This window comes from Zeus faber (assembly GCF_960531495.2).
Source record: "Zeus faber genome assembly, chromosome: 16".
NCBI classification, from domain to species: Eukaryota; Metazoa; Chordata; class Actinopteri; order Zeiformes; family Zeidae; genus Zeus; species Zeus faber.
Genome location: NC_137202.1, coordinates 20378463 through 20397782, shown reverse-complemented (window position 1 = coordinate 20397782; position 19320 = coordinate 20378463). Strand labels below are relative to the sequence as shown.

General features: G+C 47.7%; 1 protein-coding gene across 1 annotated transcript in view; it reads left to right on the top strand.

Annotated features, from left to right (window-relative positions):
* The window catches only part of camkmt (calmodulin-lysine N-methyltransferase), a gene marked incomplete at its 5' end in the record, with an annotated part of 119846 nt that overhangs the window by 85210 nt on the left and 15316 nt on the right, over positions 1-19320 (top strand). Inside the window, 5 exons of the mRNA XM_080016418.1 lie at positions 1419-1479; positions 2734-2785; positions 6076-6139; positions 11059-11125; positions 13530-13604. Coding sequence (XP_079872544.1) covers positions 1419-1479; positions 2734-2785; positions 6076-6139; positions 11059-11125; positions 13530-13604 — 319 coding nt within the window. The remainder of the gene's footprint in view (positions 1-1418; positions 1480-2733; positions 2786-6075; positions 6140-11058; positions 11126-13529; positions 13605-19320) is intronic.

The window sequence follows — 19320 nt, the reverse complement described above, 5'->3', positions numbered from 1 at the left end:
TTCTGGTTTCTCTATAAATATTTTTATTTGTATTTAAAAAAAAAAAAAGGTATATATGTATTTTGTATGGGGGTTTTTTTGTGATGTGGAATTGGAATATTTTGGACATTTTATCAGTCGGCATTATTAAATCCTGCTTGCTTGAGTTAATCTTGACGCAGCGTGTGTGTGTGTGTGTGTGTGTGTGTGTGTGTGTGTGTGTGTGTGTGTGTGTGTGTGTGTGTGTGTGTGTGTGTGTGTGTGTGTGTGTGTGTGTGTGTGTGTGTGTGTGTGTGTGTGGTGGGGGTGGTCGGTGGGGGGTGAGACGAGGGGGGGGTACACAAAGAGGGAGAGTGAGAGAACAGTGATGTCTGCCCCATGAGGTGAAGAGAGACCGCCTGTAAGCCGCTTATTATATCGACTACTGCCTTTTCTCCCCCTCCTCCGTGTTTGCTCTGCGCCTCGCTCATTTTCTATCTCTGTCTCCCTCCTGTGCTCGCTTTTCCCAACTCATTCTATCCCCTCATTCTCCCGTCTTGACACTCTTGTATTGGCGGGCGCACGCCCATGTCACGGCCGTGTGTGAACACGCACACGTGTATGTATACGTGTCAGCGCACGTGCACGCGCGCACACACACACACACACACACACACACACGCACACATAGTGCCAAGCAAAAGCTGAAGTTTTATTCAAATAACTGTTTACTTCTTTTACTGCCAAGAGGTACATTTTGGACTGTGTGCGTGTGCGTGTGTGTGAGAGTATTAAGAGAGAGAGAGAGAGTACAAGAGGGAGATAGGATAGCAATGTGTGTGTGTGTGCGTGTGTGTGCCGCATCCGCAGCACAAGGAGAAGGGCTGACAGTGGGTGATAAGCCAGACAGGCCTGCATGCTGTGATTATCACCCACCGGACCCCCTGTCTCACACACACACACACACACACGCACACACGCACACACTTGCATACAGAATATCCATGGAGAGGGTGTGTTGGGAGGATTTAGGGGAGACAGACAGTCAAATGGAGAAGCAGACAGACATGCGAGGCTTGGATCACAGGCAAGGTGGAAGCCACCGGAGAGCCCCGGCGCACGGTGAGAACGTGGAAAAAGCGGCGGGCGCGGCGGCTTTCAAAGGACGAGCGCCGGGTTTTTGGTTTGTTTACACGCCTTTTGTTTGTCAAGTGTACAAAGCCGCACGAGTCCAAAATATTCAGTGGCTGAAATCAAAGCGGATCCTCGCAGCGGGGAAAAAAAAAAAAAAAAAAAAAAAAAAAAAGATTTTATAAAATCCCGGCAACAAATTCCCCCCCGATTTGATTGCGGTAACAAAGCAGATGTCGTTTGATCTAATCACGTTAATCCTCCCTCGTTTTTCTCCTCCCAACCCCCCCCCCCCCCTCTCTCTCTCTCCTCCTCTCCCCCTGATTTAGGTGTGTGGCCATCAGAAGAAGTGATGGCTCATTACTGTCTGAAGAAATCCAACTCATTCAAGTAAGTTTGCGCCTTTTGTGAACATCCCGACTTCCTTGGCAGAGCTTGGCAAACTGCTTCCATTGTGTTGGAATCGCTGTTTGTGCCACAAAGGAAAGAGGTCTTTCTACAAATATATTTAGCCATCTGCCTCACAACTTATTTATTGAATTTCTTTTTCTATTTTTTTTTTATGGGAGAACGACTTTATAGTATTTTTATTATTCTTAATTAATCATGATCGCCTCTTTGAGGGGGGGGGGGGTAATCAGCCTGAGTGAGACGTAGAAACAACAAGTAAACAACAGGAAGACACTGGCAAAACAACGTTGATTGTGAAAATTAAAACAAACCACATACAAACAGTTATGACAAGCAGCCCCCGACCTCCCACCCCCATTCTGCTGCCACATCATCTTCATCACCAATATCAATAACAGTCACAGGATATTGTAAAAACAAACAACAAATTAAGTTTATGATTAAGTGGCTGTTTAAGTGTGCATGTGTCTGTGCGTGTTTGTGTGTGCGTGTTTGTGTGTGTCTGTGTGTGTGCGCGCGTGTCTACTTGAGTGTGTGCTTTAAGTGGTTCATGTTTTATCAAGCCCCGGAGCGTGACCGGGTCCTGGTCCGTTCCGTTCCGGTGGCGGCCTGCAACGCAGGGCTGAAAGGCGTCCAGGCACCTTTGATTTCCACTCAAGGCGAAACGCTATGCCTTTGATTTCCTGTTTTTAACATTCAAGAGAGGAAGAGAGGCGTATTGATCAGAGCGGAGCAGTGAAGGTCAACCGGGGGGGGGGCAGAGGCAGAGGGAGGGAGGGAGGGATGAAAGGGGACAGTCGGAGAGACGGAGGGGAAGGGAGATGAAAGAATCCAGAAGGGGAGAGAGGAAAGAGGGCTAGAAGGACAGAGCAAGCCCCCAGGCCTGCCTGCCTGCCTGCCTGCGTGCGTGCGTGCGTGTGTGTGTGTGTGTGTGTGTGTGTGTGTGTGTGTGTGTGTGTGTGCGCCTCGCCTCTGATTTCCTGCTGGTGTTGCTTGTGCTGCTATGTGCTCAGTATTCGGCAGCCATGTTGATGGTCGACTTGATATTTCTGCCCCGCTGTGCATTTGTGCAATAGCTTGAGCATTAGTGTGTTTGTTGTTTGGGGATATGTGTCATGTGTTTGTGTGTGTGTGGAGAGTGGGGAGACTGCTTTTTTAACCGGCTAAGTGAATCTCTCTCTCTCTCTCTCTCTCTCTCTCTCTCCCTCCCTTTCCTCTCTCTCTCTCTTTCAGGGGTGCAGTGTGTGAGTTAGGGGGAGGTATGACCTGCCTTGCTGGACTCATGGTAAGAGGAACCCTCCCGCATGCATGCCCGCACGCACGCATGCACGCGCGCGCACACACACACACACACACACACGTGCACACACACACGCGTACACACACACACACACACATGCACACACGCATGCACACGCACACACACACACAGACAGTTCTGACTGTTCCGGTGAAATTGACCACCACTTAATAAACACACAGCATGGACACCCAGTGTCCATACCTTTGGCTGTGTGTATTTATCTGTACACATATAACAGTCATCACAAGCCAGATGAGATGAGTGTTATATGTGCTATAAAAGTTCAATATTTAATAATAACCAATTTTCCGACGGAGGCATGCCCGGGCTCATGGGCATGGTCGACGCTCTGCCGCCTAACTTCTAACTAGGGTTTATGGCGTCTGGATATAATGTATTTGCATTATATCCAGACATTTTGAGGGCTTATAAGTAGTTGTTTCAACATGCTGTGAGACTATCTTCTCCGCGATATCACACACACACACACACACACACACACACACACACACCTACAGACACACACACACACACACACGTACAGACACACCGACCATGGCTACAGTAGTGACACATATGGACCAGGGTCTTAAACGCTGAGCTGAGCTGTCAGCCATAGGGGTTGTTAGCCGGGGTCTTAAGAGCCCTTCCACAGAGCCAGGCGTCGGTGTCGGATCGATCATGCTGCCTTTTTGTGTGTGTGTGTGTGTGTGTGTGTGTGTGTGTGTGTGTGTGTGTGTGTGTGTTGTGTGAGTGTGTGTGTGTGCGTGCACGTGTGTACGTGTGCGTGCGTTGGGTTTTATCTCTTGGCAGTCGATACACCATGTTTTGACATTGGTGGCTTGAGATGGAAACCTTCCTTCACACCTCCTCCTCTCCCCCTGCCCCTCCCCTCTCTTTCTCTCTCTCTCTCTCTCTCTCTCTCTCTCTCTCTATATTTTTCCTCATTCACTCATTCCACCATTGGTTTATTCTCCTTCAAATCTACTTCACGTATTTCTCTTCTTCTCTTCCTTGTCTCATTTTTTTTTTCACACCCCCTTTCACGCGGCCATTTCTCTTTGCCTGTTTTGTGCTATCCATCCATCCATCCATCCATCCAGCCTTCTCATCCATCCATTGATCCATCCATCCATCTATCCTTCCATCATCCCTCCATCCATCCATCCGTCCATCCGTCCATCCATTGATCCATTGATCCATCCATCCTTCCATCCATCCGTCCATCCGTCCATCCATTGATCCATTAATCCATTGATCCATCCATCCTTCCATCCATCCTTCTGAATTCCCTCTCTCTATCACTTCCTCATCACATCCCCTCCCACAGACCGGTATTTTCAAGTACAACTTTAAGTTACACCCTTCTATCAACTGGTTTATAATTGGCAGGTTTGTCTCTTTGCCAGTTCACAAACACAGTCCTTCATACAAACCCGCCGCTCCTTTTCACCAATAAACACGCACAGGCAAATGACAGAAATTGGTGTTATTTTTTAAATGTCTGAGAAAAGGCTTTTTAAATAGAAGGGTTTTGCTGTATTGTCAAGGTTCTTGCATATTTTACCATTCCCTACCCAGAGTTCCCCTGCCCATTTTGAGGAACTCCAGAAGTGACGTCCTGACTTCTGTCGTGTGCCTTGAGCTTGTGAAGCCTGGGAGCGTCAAACGGCAGCTTTTCCAAATGTTGTCCAAATTCTACATTTGACTGCACTGAAATGTCAACATTTGGACCAGAATCCATCTAGTGCTATGAAAAGAGCAAATACGTCAGTATTCAATGGAAACAAATTATTTAGGGTTTGGGGTTCCCCTTTTAATTGCACATTCAAATATTATCCGAGTCTCTTTATTATTCGACCAAAGTCGTTTTTCACCTTGGTATCCTGGCATTTTGGCCGTAAACTTCAAAATGCGTTGACGCTCGTAACGTGGAGCGTGTGGCGCCGGGCGGTCGACGGGCCCGGCCCCCTGATCTTCTGGCTGGGCGCTTGGGTCGGGGCCCGAGGGTCCGAGCGTCCCTTCCTCTGAGCAGCTGGTGTAACACACAGCGCCCGCTGACCCTCACACACCCTGCTGGGCCTGGCAGCAGAGGAGTGCGTGCGTGTGTGTCTCTGTGTTTTTTACGACATATGCTCGTTTAGGAGTGGCATGAAGATGGATGTAAAATGGATGGAATTTTACTACGTCAGATGTTTCTACCCTAAATTGACTCTGCCCATATAGGAACCCTATGTGCACTATTGCAGTAATCACTCTGATGCCTTCACACACACACACACACACACACACACACACACACACACACACACACACACACACACACACACACACACTCAGGCCCACCACCACACTCTCAGTCCCTAACACACGGTGACAGCCTGACACACATTCATTGATAAAAATGAGAAAAAATAACGTCCCCAAAGAAAAGAAAAGGGGAAAAGATTGGGTTATAGCGAGGCCTACATCTCTCTCTCGCTCTCTCCATCTCTCTCTCTCTCTCTCTCTCTCTCTCTCTCTCCCTCTACTGTATATATCTATCTCTCTCTCTCAAGCGTCACAAAGCATTCTCTCCATTTGCTCATCTCTCTCTGCCTCTCCCTCTCTCTTTCTCTCGCTCTGTCCCTCTATCTCTCTCTCTCTGTCTCTCTCTCTCTCTCTCTCTCTCTCTCTCTCTCCCTCGGTCTGCACCGCAAAGTTATATGAAGGGCATCAGGCAGGCCTGGCGAGCAGAGTGTAGAGTGACAGCGGTGCGCGGAGTGATGGCTCGGCCCGATAAACACCCAGCGCCAAATGAAAAGGCTCTGCGCTCGCCATCATCCCCTGTCACAATGCAATTACTGAACAGAGTGATAGCAAGATAGCAGCCTCCACCGCTCGCCGCCATGATAAAAGTATTGACTGATTTGATTGAATGATTAAAATAATGCAGACATAAAAAATGGGGGGGGGGGGGCTGGCAGGGAGGAGAGGGAGCGATGGAGTGAGAGCGAGAGAGAGGGGGCCGCCAAGAGTCAAGCTTTGCCGATATGGGATTGTCATTATTGTGTGTGTGTGTGTGTGTGTGTGTGTGTGTGCGTGTGTGCGTGCGTGCGTGTGTGTGTGAGCGGAGAGAGAGGGGGGATGAGATGTTTGCATAATCTAGGGGAGGTTTTGCTTCTGTTCTTTTGTTCTATGTTGTTTCGTTTCGGTCTCTCGTCATCTCTCTCTCTCTCTGTCTCCCACTCTCTCTCTCACCCCCCCCGCCCCGCCCCGCCCCCCTCGCTCAGGTTGCCATTTGTGCTGACGTGGAGGAAGTTCTGCTATCAGATGGGAACGAGAAGGCCATTCAGAGTATCCTTTAATCTCGCGCTTTCTCTTCTCCGTCTCTTTGTGGTTTTCTTTTCTTTTTTTTTTTCTCTCACTCGCTGTTTCTTTATTTTATCTCGTAATTAATTTCGATATATGTCATTTTTTATTTTTTTATTTTTCCTGCTAGCAGAACGTACGTGGCTCCGTTTCCGTATCCATCCCCTTCTCCGTTTCTCTATTTTGCAAGGAGTTTCGGCGGGAGAATGGATCCACCGCACCGAGCTTCCGTTCCACTTATTACGCCTAATAGATGTTTCATGGATATTATAGATTTTTAATGGATACACAGCTCATCTCACTGTCTTGTTCTGGAAGAATCACACTTTGGAAGAAACACATTACAGTACACACACAATCAGGGAGTGGTTATACTGCTTCTATAATGATTGATCTGTGCTTGTCGTGTTTTTATTTTTATCCTAATTTCTCACCGTTATTACGTCTTTCCACCAGCTGATTAGGAGCTAACTCTTTTGCTTTTTGTTGTTTTTCTATTTCTATTGTCATATCTCCCAATGAGGCACCATGTGTTGATCCAGGGCGATGGATCCCTCTTCCATATCCTTGAGGTTTTGGAAAGTTTTTCCCCTGACTTGGCGAGTCCTTTAAGGTTGCATTTACACCACAGGTCTTAGTGCCCAGTTCCAATTTGTTGCCTATGTCAGATTTTTTTTTTTCAGACGGGAGGAAAAAGAAAACATTTAAAATCATGCGCAAACATGGGCGCGCGCACTTCATGGTTAAGCCCATGGATGCAAGTGAAATAGAAATTATAATTCAAGCTATTGTTTTCTTGAGAGGTACGTGTGGTGTGGGGATAGTGTGGAGAGCAGCCACACCTGACCTGGATCTAGGTGACTGGGATCAGACCACACCACATAACACAACAAATAAATCCAATTTCATGACGAAGAAGAAAGCGGAGAGGCCTGACCGAAGCCTGGCCGTGTGGGTCAGTCAATTTGGGGTGCGCAAATAAATAAAGTTTTGTTTGAACTGTCTCCACCTGTACACGTCCCGATTGTCGCATTGATGACGTTTGAATCGCAGTGACCCATCAAATCCCGATCGATGCATTTGGACGGAAGCCGTGTGGCATCTGATTTATTTCCATCTACTGTTTGAGTGCTCCCCCAACAGTGTAGTTATTTTTTCCTGTTTCAACGTTCATAATGCACATCCGGTCCCTGTCGCATGTGGTCAAGACGTCAGAACGGGGTCATTTCAGTTGGCGTAGTAAACGCAGCCTAAGTCCTTTGTTCGAGACCGCTTCTGTGATAAGGGACTGCACAAGCGGAGCTGACTTGATTTGATTCCGCCTCCACAAAGGCAACGCAGCTCCAGAACACAGTTAGTTATTATGTTAACGGACCTATTTTTCCGTTGTTGTTTTTTTTTTCTTCCTTATATCCATGAATAATTGTTTCATTGGGGAGGGCTGTAATTGAAACATTGGCATGGGTGGAAATTGCATTAACCAAACCCACGTCCTTTCCCGTCTCACGCAATTACTCAATGAAAATTTTGACTTCACTCTTTTTTACGGTAGAAGGATTCGTTTGAACCTTTTTTTTTTATTATTATTATTATTTTAATTTATTTATTTTTGTTTAATACGAGCGCACTTTTTTGGATAAAAATTGCCAAGAAAATTATGTGCTTTTGTTATCATCTTTACCTCCAGGGGCCAGAGTGACGGATGAGGTGTCCACGCACGCACGCACGCACACACACACACACACACACACACACACACACACACACACACACACACACATACTGTAGATGAATATCGCCCCCAACACCCCCCTATCCGGCCACGGTGGCATGGTGAGAGGACCATAATCGTTAATCCCATCAAAACCCCAGTTTGGGACTTCATCTCACATAATGGGCGCGCTTGCGGCGGGATGACGTTTTTTGGGATTCAACGTCGTCTTCATCAGGTGTGCCCTCGTCGTTTTTAGATCCGGCGTTCAAAGTTTGGGCGAGGCGGTGAAAAACTTCAGACCTATAATTAATATGTTGGAGACTTTCTGCCCTCAAAACCGCTGTCTCCCGCGTCACCCCATTGTCCCGAAACGATTATTTTCATTACTTTTTCTCCAACGGTGCTTTCTTTCCTCTCTCTTCACCTTTTGCTTTTGTTCTCCGATTCTCCCCCCCTCTGTTCCCCACTCACGCTGGTTTCTTTCCCCCGGATCTTTCTTCGCCGCCACAACAATGACCCAGACGAGAAAAAGGAACTCGCCACAGTTAATGTACAAAAGCAGGAACAAAAGGAAAACACATTTCGTCCCCTCTTGCCAAACATGACCCTTTGCCTGGTTAACTCGGCTCACGACATCTCTGTTTCACTTCGGCACAATGCCCCTCCACTGATCACAATGAGGCCGAAACAATACCGGCGTGGAGCACACACTGACACACTCACACACACACACACACACACACGCACACATACACACACACACACTCACTCTCACACTCTTTCACATACGCACAATACGGCATTGACCGATCGCTTTGTTTCACAGAACAAACACAGAGACGGAATTGAGACCAAAATCAGAGCGAAAGAATGGAATTGGAGAGAGGGAAATAATGCCTTCTGGGCTCTGCTATAAAGGGCTATTTGCATGCTGTTCTCGACACCCACTTCCTGTTTCAGGGTCACCCGCTCGCGTATTGTGCTTGTTTGGAAAGGCCTCATTGTACGGTTGCCATTTTAACGGCTAAAGATGTTGTATTGTGATACAAATGTAATTTGGAGTGACAATCCATATATATATTTTTTTCTTTTGACGGTGAAGTGGATAAGATATGACCAATCCAGCGGTTCTCAACCTCTCTGCTGTTTCTCATTGTAATTCACATTTTAGTTTTCCTGTATGAGCAGCAGACGGTGTCCAAATAACAATCTTTTTTTACTGTGATTTTGAGTATCATCCACTATCATTTCATTATACAGAAATTACGATATATTTCAAATCTATTTAACCACATTTTTAATAAAAAGAAAAAACATTTCATTCTCATTTCAATCTATCATTCTCTTGGAAATCTCCAGCGACCTCCACCTGGGGTGGCGACCCCAAGGTTGAGAACCTCCGCTCTAGGAGATCTATTTTCCTGGAGATTCACATGCAATGACACACACACACACACACACACACACACACACACACACACACACACACACACACACACACACACACACACACACACACACACACACACACACACACACACACACACACACGCACTCTTAATGATACACGCTCCATAGCAGTGTACTGTGACCTTGGATAGTCACGGTGGAAATCAATGGAAGTTTTCCATTAAGGATGATTGATGCATGTCAATAGAGTCTTCTCGTCTGTTTAAAGTGACGGGGGCAAATATTCCTCATCTTTAATGCTCGATTACGCTCACACAATCACCATGTGTGTATGTCTGCCTGTCAAAAGGAGTGTGTGTGTGTTTGTGTGTGTGTGTATTTATGCCTGTGTGTGTGTGTGTGTGTCTGTGTGTGTGACCCCTCCTTTACTGTTCGCTGGCTATGGGATTACAGTAAGCAGCTCTGCTTTTTGGCCTGCCATCCCTATGCATGGACACACTGATGCACAGGTGTGCTATGTGTGTGTTTGTGTGTACTTGTTTGTGTATATAAATTTGCACTTGTGTGTGTGTGTTTGCATAAGCATGATAGTTTGCGTGCTAATCTCTTTGTTCCTGTGCATACGTGTGGAAGCCCGCCTTCATCTTGGATTGGCTCTTCAACTATCTATCAATTAATCATGCTTTCCCCTCTCTCTCTCTCTCTCTCTGTCTCTCTCTCTGTCTCTCTCTCTCTCCCATCTCTCTTTCTCCCCCTCCGTCGATTGGATTTGTCTCAGCTCTTTGCTGGCTTTAAAGACAAGGAAATCTTAATTGAATTGCTTTGCAACTCCACTAGCCAGTGTATTAATAGACGACTTGACATCAATCGCCCTGCGTGTGTGTGTGTGTGTGTGTGTGTGTGTGTGTGTGTGTGTGTGTGTGTGTCTGTGTGTGTGTGTGTGTGTGTGTGTGTGTGTGTGTGTGTGGTTAAAAGCCTCCCCATTGATCCAGTGAGAGGCTGCTGTGATCTTCATCTCCCTGTCTATCCCATGAGATCATCCCTGCTCACTCAACCTGTGTGTGTGTGTGTGTGTGTGTGTGTGTGTGTGTGTGTGTGTGTGTGTGTGTGTGTGTGTGTGTGTGTGTGTGTGTGTGTGTGTGTGTGTGTGTGTGTGTGTGTGTGTGTGTGTGTGTCAGTGACATGTGTCTGTCTTTAATTGATGTCTTTATTGTGTGTCTTGATTCATTTGCACGCTGTTTGAATTCACCATCTCACACAAAAGTTGATGGGAAATTTCCTGTAACATACAGATATATTCATAACATGGATGTCGATGTTACATGAGAGAATCATCAACATTAGTCAATAGAAAACATAAATATATTGTCGCCCTGAACATCGAATGATCTGCAAGTGAAAAGCAGATCGCAGGGATAACATGCAGCTCAGTGCTTGTGGTTTTCAAGATTTAATTCTTGCAAAAATGTGACTAAACTACAAATGTCGTATATATTTATTTTCAATGTAACTTTTGTCTGGTCCAGCAACTTTCCCTTTGTTTCTCGTCATTTGCATTTAGTTTCAACTTTTTAGTTTTATACCTGTCTATTTATAAATGTGCGTCTGGTGTCAATCCTTTTGTTAATCCTTTTTTTTTTTTGTATTTGACTCTCTCCTGTCTATTAGAACCGTTTATCATCATCTTCTCTCTTTTTTTTTTCTACCCTTTCTGAGTATTTTTCGACTTTTGTCACGTACGTGTCCATTGTCGATCGATCCTTAATGGCGACGCGAACAGACGTACGAGGGGTGATCGAGAGAAACCGACAAGCCGGGACGTTCGGCTCCACGCGTGTATCCAGCAGGTGAGTCGGGAGTGAAGTATAATATATTTTTTTTGTAAAACTTGTATTCACGTCTTTATTCCGACCGATGCTCTGATGGAAGGATGGCTCACGTCGCACATCTCAGGCCAGATCACGGTGTTAGCTGCGTATCATGTCGTAAGCACTGCGGCAGCGGCAAACACTGACGCGTCGTTAAATCCAGCCATGAAAGGCCGCCGCTGTGTTGTGCCAACTTCGGGCCACAATAAGCTACTTTCTATTTTGTTTGGGGGTTTGATTTCAAAATGATTTAGCATTTGCAAGCGGCTTTTTCGAACCCGCGGGTGAATAGGAGGCCCGTCACGGAAAAAGGAGGCCCGTTGCGTTGGCCTCGTTTTGCAGTATTTCGTTTGGCAGCAGGTCGCTGGCTCGGGCGCTGCGGCGTTTCCTCCACACAAGCTCCCTGACTCGAAAAAAAATATTTTCGCTGGATTTTCTGTGATCCGGCGTCATGTAACGAGGGGCTCTCCACCGTCATTAACGCTTTACTCACCTGCTTCTTCCCCTAAGTAGACACAGTTGAGAAGAAAGATGTTTTTTTATTAATCACACGGCACACACACACACATGCGGCAACGGCGACCAACACACACACGCTTTAAATGGTGGCTGGTGAAATGAGATCTCTGCTTTTGACCCATCCTGGCTTGCCCTTCCTCCGGGGGGCAGCCAGGAGCAGCGAACAGCCGTGCCTGGGGTCCAATTACAAACGTCCAGCACTGGTCAGACGACGACGTCCTGCATGGTTTTGGTGGGGGTCCTTACTGATGTTACAAGGAGGAAACCCCTTGTGAGCACGTGGGAGAATATGCAAACTCCACACAGAAAGCACTCTACTTGGGAGAACCCACTGTAGCACGGTGCCAACAGAGACCGACACGGGAATCGAACCCAGGATCCTTTTTGCTGTTTAAGTGTTTCTACCTGAAAAAGAAGGGCGATCATCTCTGACTAGCTATTGTGAGTGTGTGTGTGTGTGTGTGTGTGTGTGTGTGTGTGTGTGTGTGTGTGTGTGTGTGTGTAGGTGTGTAGGTGTGTGCGTATGTGTACGTGTGTTTACGTGTCTCTACGTCCCTGTGTACATACATACGTATGCACGTACGCACGTGTGTGTGTGCATGTGCGCGGGTCTCTGCGTCGTTCCCTCAAGGTTTTTCTCTCGATGGTTTCTGGATGGACGACTCTCTATCACCGACAATCGCTCGACTCGGATAACCCGCCGTGTGCGCGGATAAATACAAACACACACACACACACACACACGCACACAGGCACACGCCTAAAACCCAAGGACAGGCTAAAACGGCGTTAATTGCTGTCGCCCCCCCACCCCTCCTAAAAGTCATTTTGCTGTTCACTGATCTAACCATTTTTTCTCCTGTGCCTTTTCCTCTCTCCCTCCTCTTTGCCTCGCTCGCCAGCTATCTCCTGCGTGTATTAACACGGGGAGAAGATGAAGTGAAAAAGTAAACGTATAATTAGGCTGCATTACTTTGATTGTTTTCTTTTCAGATTATGCCTCCTGTCATCGCCGCACCGCCTGAGAGGGTGAAGGCCACTGCGCCGAACACCCCCCCACCTCACCCCCCACCCCCCCTCTGCGATTGGCTGATGGGAGGGGCTGTGTGTGTGTGTGTGTGTGTGTGTGTGTGTGTGTGTGTGTGTGTGTGTGTGTGTGTGTGTGTGTGTGTGTGTGTGTGTGTGTGTGTGTGTGTGTGTGTGTGTGTGTGTGCGTCTCGCTCCCCTGCTGAGCATACAGATTGCGTTTCTAGCGCGGGGCCTAATGTTTTGTTTACTGAGTGTTAATAATGTCTAATTAATACCCATTCTGCTTGAGAGAGAGGAAGAGAGAGAGGGGGAGGGATAGAGAGAGGGGCGGGAGAGAGGTGAGAACAGTGTGAGGAAGACTCAAAATGGACGGAAGTGAGATGGATTCCCAGATGAGACTAAATGCATGTGTGTGTGTGTGTGTGTGTGTGTGTGTGTGTGTGCGCGTGTGTGTGCGCGTGCGTGTTTGTGCGTCGGTGTGTGTCTGTATTTGTGTCTATCATATAATTATCAAGTGTCCTTCTCTTAACCCCTCTGTCTCTCTTTCTTGCTCCGACCCCACTGTTCCTCTCTTTGAGCGACACAAAGCAAGAGACAAGACAGTGGAGATGATGGATGAATGGGGAGCGATAATGAAATGGGACGGATGGGGACGGAAAAGCATCAAACTGTTTATTTTAAAATGCAATTTCCGGCGGGGAGGTGGAAAGCAGCTCACTCGGGGTCCTTGGCCCTTGGTTTCTTTCCTTTTATGTCTTAAAGTTCCGAAATGTTCCGTGTTTGTATTTCCCTGCTCTCCGCATGACCAGACGTTTCATCCGCGTGTGTCTCCCAGGGTGCTGCGGTGGGACTGCGACGCAGATATTTCACCGTTGGAGGGACATTTTGACATCGTCATGTGCGCTGACTGGTAGGCTAACACACACACGCGCACACAAACATTCAAACCCCAAACTCTTACCTTTGTCTCACTATGCCCACCCCCGGAGACATTAATATTCAGTTTTGGGTGACAGTCGTCACGCAGGCCCCCCATCTGACTCTGGCCCCAACACACACACACACACACACACACACACACACACACACACACACACACACACACACACACACACACACACACTGATATGCTCACATGCCTGCCTGCCACCATTTTACACCAAATTGCCTCGTCTTCATGCTTGGTGTCCCATCAAATGGATAACTTAGGCAAATTGCAAATAATTGCGCCTTGACGAGCAAGTAGAGAGCGAGGGATAAAGAAAGAGATGGGGGCGGATGGAGAGGGTGGGGTGGGTGAGGGGTGGAAACAGACGGAGATGGAGAGATGGCCCAATACAAACATAGCACTTAGCCCCCGAGCTACTTAAATGCAGATCTTAGGGCCAATCGAGATTTCTAAATCCTGATCTCAATTATAGAATTTTCATTATCGGCACGCGTGCACGTGCGCGCCGCACTCACGCGCGGCACTCACGCCACACCAGCGGATAGATAACCACGACAAAGAAGAGAGACGGCGGAAACCTCTGAAAGAAGGTTGGTGTCGGCCGTCGTTCAATCACTCTTTCACTAAATCTCGTGCTGATCGGTCTCCTCACACGTGAGGAGGTCCCGGATGTTGTCGTCGGTTGGGCAGTTTGGGCGCATGCATGCATTATTATATATTGTTTGTGTTCTAATGTCATGTTTTCTATGGTTTTATCCGTAATGACGCTCGATCATCTCAAGAACCAAGAGGGTGTGGTCTTGTCCTAATTAATATTCAAGCGCTGACCCCTGACCTTTGAGTGACTGGTAGGAAACTCGCTCACCAACTACAGGTGAGAATTGCAAAGGCTCATGTAAGAGCGAGCTCGGCTCAGCAGGTGGGCGTGGCTTCTTAACACGGGCGTGGCTTCTTAACACGGCCGTGGCTTCCCAGAATGACGATTTGAGTTGATTCGTTGCTTGTAAATGAGTGTGAATCCCACAACATCACGAAAATCAAAAAAAAAACAAAAAAAAAAAACCATCGACTGAGATCGAGTAAACACGGGGGCGCTCTCTGACAAAAAAGGAAAAATACTAAATGCCCTCTTTATACTTTTTAAACGTCAGTTATATTGTCAAAATGCACAATGAGCAAAGTTCTAAGAGGCGGAGGAAATGATTAGTGTTTCAGTTTTGTTCCGACACACACACACACACAAACAGACACACACACACACACCACACACGCAGCCATAACAATAACCAACACAATAACTGAACGTACGTCCACTCGTGGGAAACCACGCGGGCCTTTGTCTGCCGCAGAAGCACCTGACTCCCTGACAAGAGGCTTGACTCCGCCACAAGCGGCGTGAACTTTCCTCTGTGAGAGAGCGAGGGGTGTCGCCTGGCGTTGTGTTGAGCGCGCGCGCGTGCCGGCTTTCACTGCTCAACGCATTAGCGAGCTGTGTTAACATCGCCGTAATGTCACGGTCATTACTGGTAATAGTCAGCTACGGCGACCGGGAAGAAAGGGAGGGAGCGAGAGAGAGAGAGAGAAGGCCGGGCGCGAACAGAGGAGGCTCCGCGGCGGCGCGGATCGAAAGATAAGAGACGGAGGCGAGAGAAGCCGGGGAGAGTGCTTCAAGACGCTCTTGTGTACACATCGCCGCGTCCCCCTCCTTGTTTGTCTGCGAGAGGCGGAGACGGGGGGAAGGCGAGCGAGCGATTGTGTGATAATTGCGACCGCGGCGGATGGAGAGTGATGGCTGACCGATTAATGGGAACGTCATTGCGATGATCACCTGCGAAAAGGTCAACAGCGCGGTTTCCCACTCTGATTAATTATAGCCCCGACTGATGACAATGGAGCCACCGCTGAGAGGAGAGGCGAGGAGAGGGGGAGCGATGGAACCCGAGGGAGGGATAGGAAGCGGAGCGGAGGGATCGAAGGGTGGAGAGCAACTCGGAGGAAAAGGGAAAGTAGATCGGAGGGGGGAAGTCAAACCTACAGCGCCGCATCCATAGGGCGTGGTGAGCCCAGAGTCAATGGAGAGGCTAATGAGAAACCAGTCGCCGCCTTGGGTGGGGCGGGGGTCGCAGCAACACCATGGCACACACCGGAAAACCCGACCGGACCTCCCCGGTTAGACCGGGGGCTTGCGCTGTTATTGCGTCCAAGGGTGACAAACCGCAAGCTGGCCATCAGGACGAGAAAGGCCGCGTTTGGAGGAAGGGGTTTGCCTTCGCTCTCAGCGGTCGTCTCGTGTGTTCTCTCTGTGCGGCTGCGATCCACCGGTGCTGTTGTCCGGCACGTCGTCTCTATCGGCAACATTTGTCCGTTGCATTGACCCTCTTGTCCCTGGTAACTGAATCCGCAGTAATTAATTCTACACTCGTGATCTGCGTCTGTCAGATAGGTCAAACGACATTGACAATATTGCCAAGATGGAAAAGCCTCGCTTCGGTAAAGTTTGGCATTCAGAACGCTCTTCAGAAACAGCTTATAGAATATTATAATAGCCTAGAATAGAGTGCAATGGGATAACTTTTTCCCAAGAGAACTTTAACCAGTTTGTGGTCTTAACTGTTCTTTTGCCATTTAGCGCTTTTGCCAACAAGCTCACACTTGTTGGCAAAAGCGCTTCTTAGGTTCGAAAGGGCCTTGTTTGCGCCTCAAACGAGCGATTCAAGGGATGTTGACGGATAGATTATGCTCCTTTCTTGGCTGGGCCCTCCTCCTAAAGCTCCTTGGGACCGTTCACGGTTTCCAAGTGATTTCAAGACATCATCGTATCCTCCTCTCCGGCATCATCTTCCGCACGTCAACGAGACAGCCAGGGCAAGCTGCTAAACTGGAGGTCAATAACAACTCAATTAAGCAGGTGCGGTACGCCCTGAGGACCGTCCGATTCCTTCTCAGTCTCCCGAGCTGGCAAAGAAAGAGTCGCCTTGACCGACATGTGGAATGCACTCAATGACGGTTGTCCGCAAAGGTCAGTTTGTTGTCGTAGGCTGCACCCAGGTACAGTCAAACCTCCTGTATCTGAGCTCTGCGGGAATGGCGGTTTGTCTCGGGAGACGGAAGATGGATGAATCAATATACATTTGTCCTATGAAAATCCCCAAACATGAAGGCAATAAAGTCTAATTTTATCGTCATAAGTCACTTTTGACCTGTAGCCTGTGTGCATAATCTTTGTGTTTCCTCGAGCTTTCCGTGCGCCAGATTGATGTAGCGGGTTTGTTGTTTTTTCCGAGACAATGAGGTTCGGATGCACAGGGTTTGGCCGTTATTGCATCGCTCCACTCTCTATTGTAGACTCCTATGGTAAGAGGCTGCAATGGATATTGAAGACATATAGAAATTAAGCAATGTTTTGAGAAGAGACAATGAATAGAGATAGGGATAGGAGACGGTTGGAAGGTATTGAATTGGACTGAGCCAAATTCTTGGGTCGCATCGCCCGCTCTGCAGCTGATCACTGCTGAGCTGACTACACGCCTGCTGCCTTTAAGTCAAACCAACAGGCAGTAAGGAGGCGGTTTAAACGTTAAGCGACTTGTGCCAAGTGGAGCTGCATGACCATTATGGCAGACTTGTGGGATATTAGCTTTTATTGGAGAGAAGACGAGTGGAGAGAAGAGCGAGAAGTGGACGGGACGAAAAGAAAGGACGGGAGGGAAGGGGGGGCTGAATGTAAGCTCACAAATACACCAACCGAGAGACCGGATGGAATTTAGGAAAGAAAACGTCTTATACGAGCACCGGTGCCGGATGGGCGGACAAAAAAGTGGCCAAAACCGACAGACAGACAGTCAGTCGTAGTGTTCAGAGGAGCCCAGGCTGGTGTTGCTCTGTATAATTATGGTTGCGTGTTTTTTTACACACATGCTTCGTCACTTTCGTGTGTGTGTGTGTGTGTGTGTGTGTGTGTGTGTGTGTGTGTGTGTGTGTGTGTGTGTGTGTGTGTGTGTGTGTGTGTGTGTGTGTGTGTGTGTGTGTGTGTGTGTGTGTGTGTGTGTGTGTTGTATATCCATATATGAGAGACAGCATGGATTTCGGCATTGGGCATGTGGGTGGCAGAGAATCCTTGGCTGGGACTTTGGCATGTCTGCTGTTTTCATAAGCTGTCCATGTGCGGGCACTGAGATAAAGCTGTGCATGTGTGCTTGTTTGTGCTTGTTTGTATGTGTCTTTGCGTGTGTGTGTGTGTGTGTGTGTGTGTGTGTGTGTGTGTGTGTGTAATGCTTTAGCTAGTGTGTCCGCATTGGCATGAACGTATAATGCTAATCTGTGTGTTATATGAAGACGTCGGTGTACGTGTGCGTGTGTGTGTGTACGCGCACGTGTGTGTGTGTGTGTGTGTGTGTGTGAGGGAGAGTGCTACCGATGACACTGTTGGGGGCGTCTAACTCTTTTTTTCTAGAAGTCATAGCATTATGTAATTTAGCAGAAAACCACCGTAACACACTCATCGCAATATGTTAATTTGTCATAAGTCGTCGAAGCAACAGCACACCACCGCCATCAGCAGCAACGCCTCCAACTCCAACAAGTTTTTTGTTTTTTTTAAGGTTAGCAGGGGGTGAAGGAGAGGGTCCAGGTGTCATTTGGGAGGATGGGTCCTCAGTCTCCAGTGTCCAAAGATGGAAGCAATTCAGTTTTTTTAATTCAGTGCAGGGGAGCTCATTCCACTGTTGCAGTGCCAGGGACGGTAAACAGTCACGACTGGGAAGAGGGGATTTCCCGGTGCAAGTTGCCGTGGTGGAAAATGCAATTTTCACCGGTCGCCGGTCACCCCTCTCTTTTTCAGTAACCTTGCCTACTTCTGGAGGAGGAAAGGCTAATACATTGGTGTTTGATTTTCTGTGAGTACAGTAGCACACGCGGTTCTTTGTGTTCCCGCATTTGTCCGCGCGTTCATTACACAACTCGCTGCATGCGCGTGCCTCTGTGTGGATCTGTGGGCAGGCGTGCAGCTTGGTTGCTGTTCCTACCGTAAGTGGCTCACTCTTGTTTTTGCCGAGACGGGTGTTTTGGAGATGTGGAGCGGGAGTTAATTTCCCGCAAAGTACGGACCGGGGAAAAAGGGGAACGGAAGATTCCTTTTGTGATGAGGTCAGTCCTTGTTTACGTGTCTATCTGTTTTCTTTTCATTGAAACCGGCACTTCACTTTCGGACCATTTCTGACTCCCATGGAATAACGAGGAGCAAATATGCCCCTCGAAAAAAGAACTAAGGGTCTTCCATAAAAAGGAAAAAAATCCCTCTCCGAGCATGTTTTTGTTTGGTCGTAATTTGACATTGTAAGAGGTGACAGGGAAGATCAGAGCAATAGTCATGCACCTAATGCTTTTAATTTTTTCTAAATGAAGGTATTGTAATGTTTGTTTCTTAATTCATAACTTTTATCGATAACCTTTCTTTCTTTTTTTTTTTTTTTTTTTTTACAAATATACTTGGAAACAAAGCGCCTCAGTTTTCCCATAGACGGTCCTCGGGATGATGATGTCAACCGAGGCGTTTTCAAGGTCTTGTCCTTTTCACACGCAGACGACGTCCTGTGAGTTCACCTCCGTACGCGGGGAAGTGGGGATGTGGCCGAGAGGCTCTCACGCAGACGCCGAGGTCACGCACCGTGACTCCCAA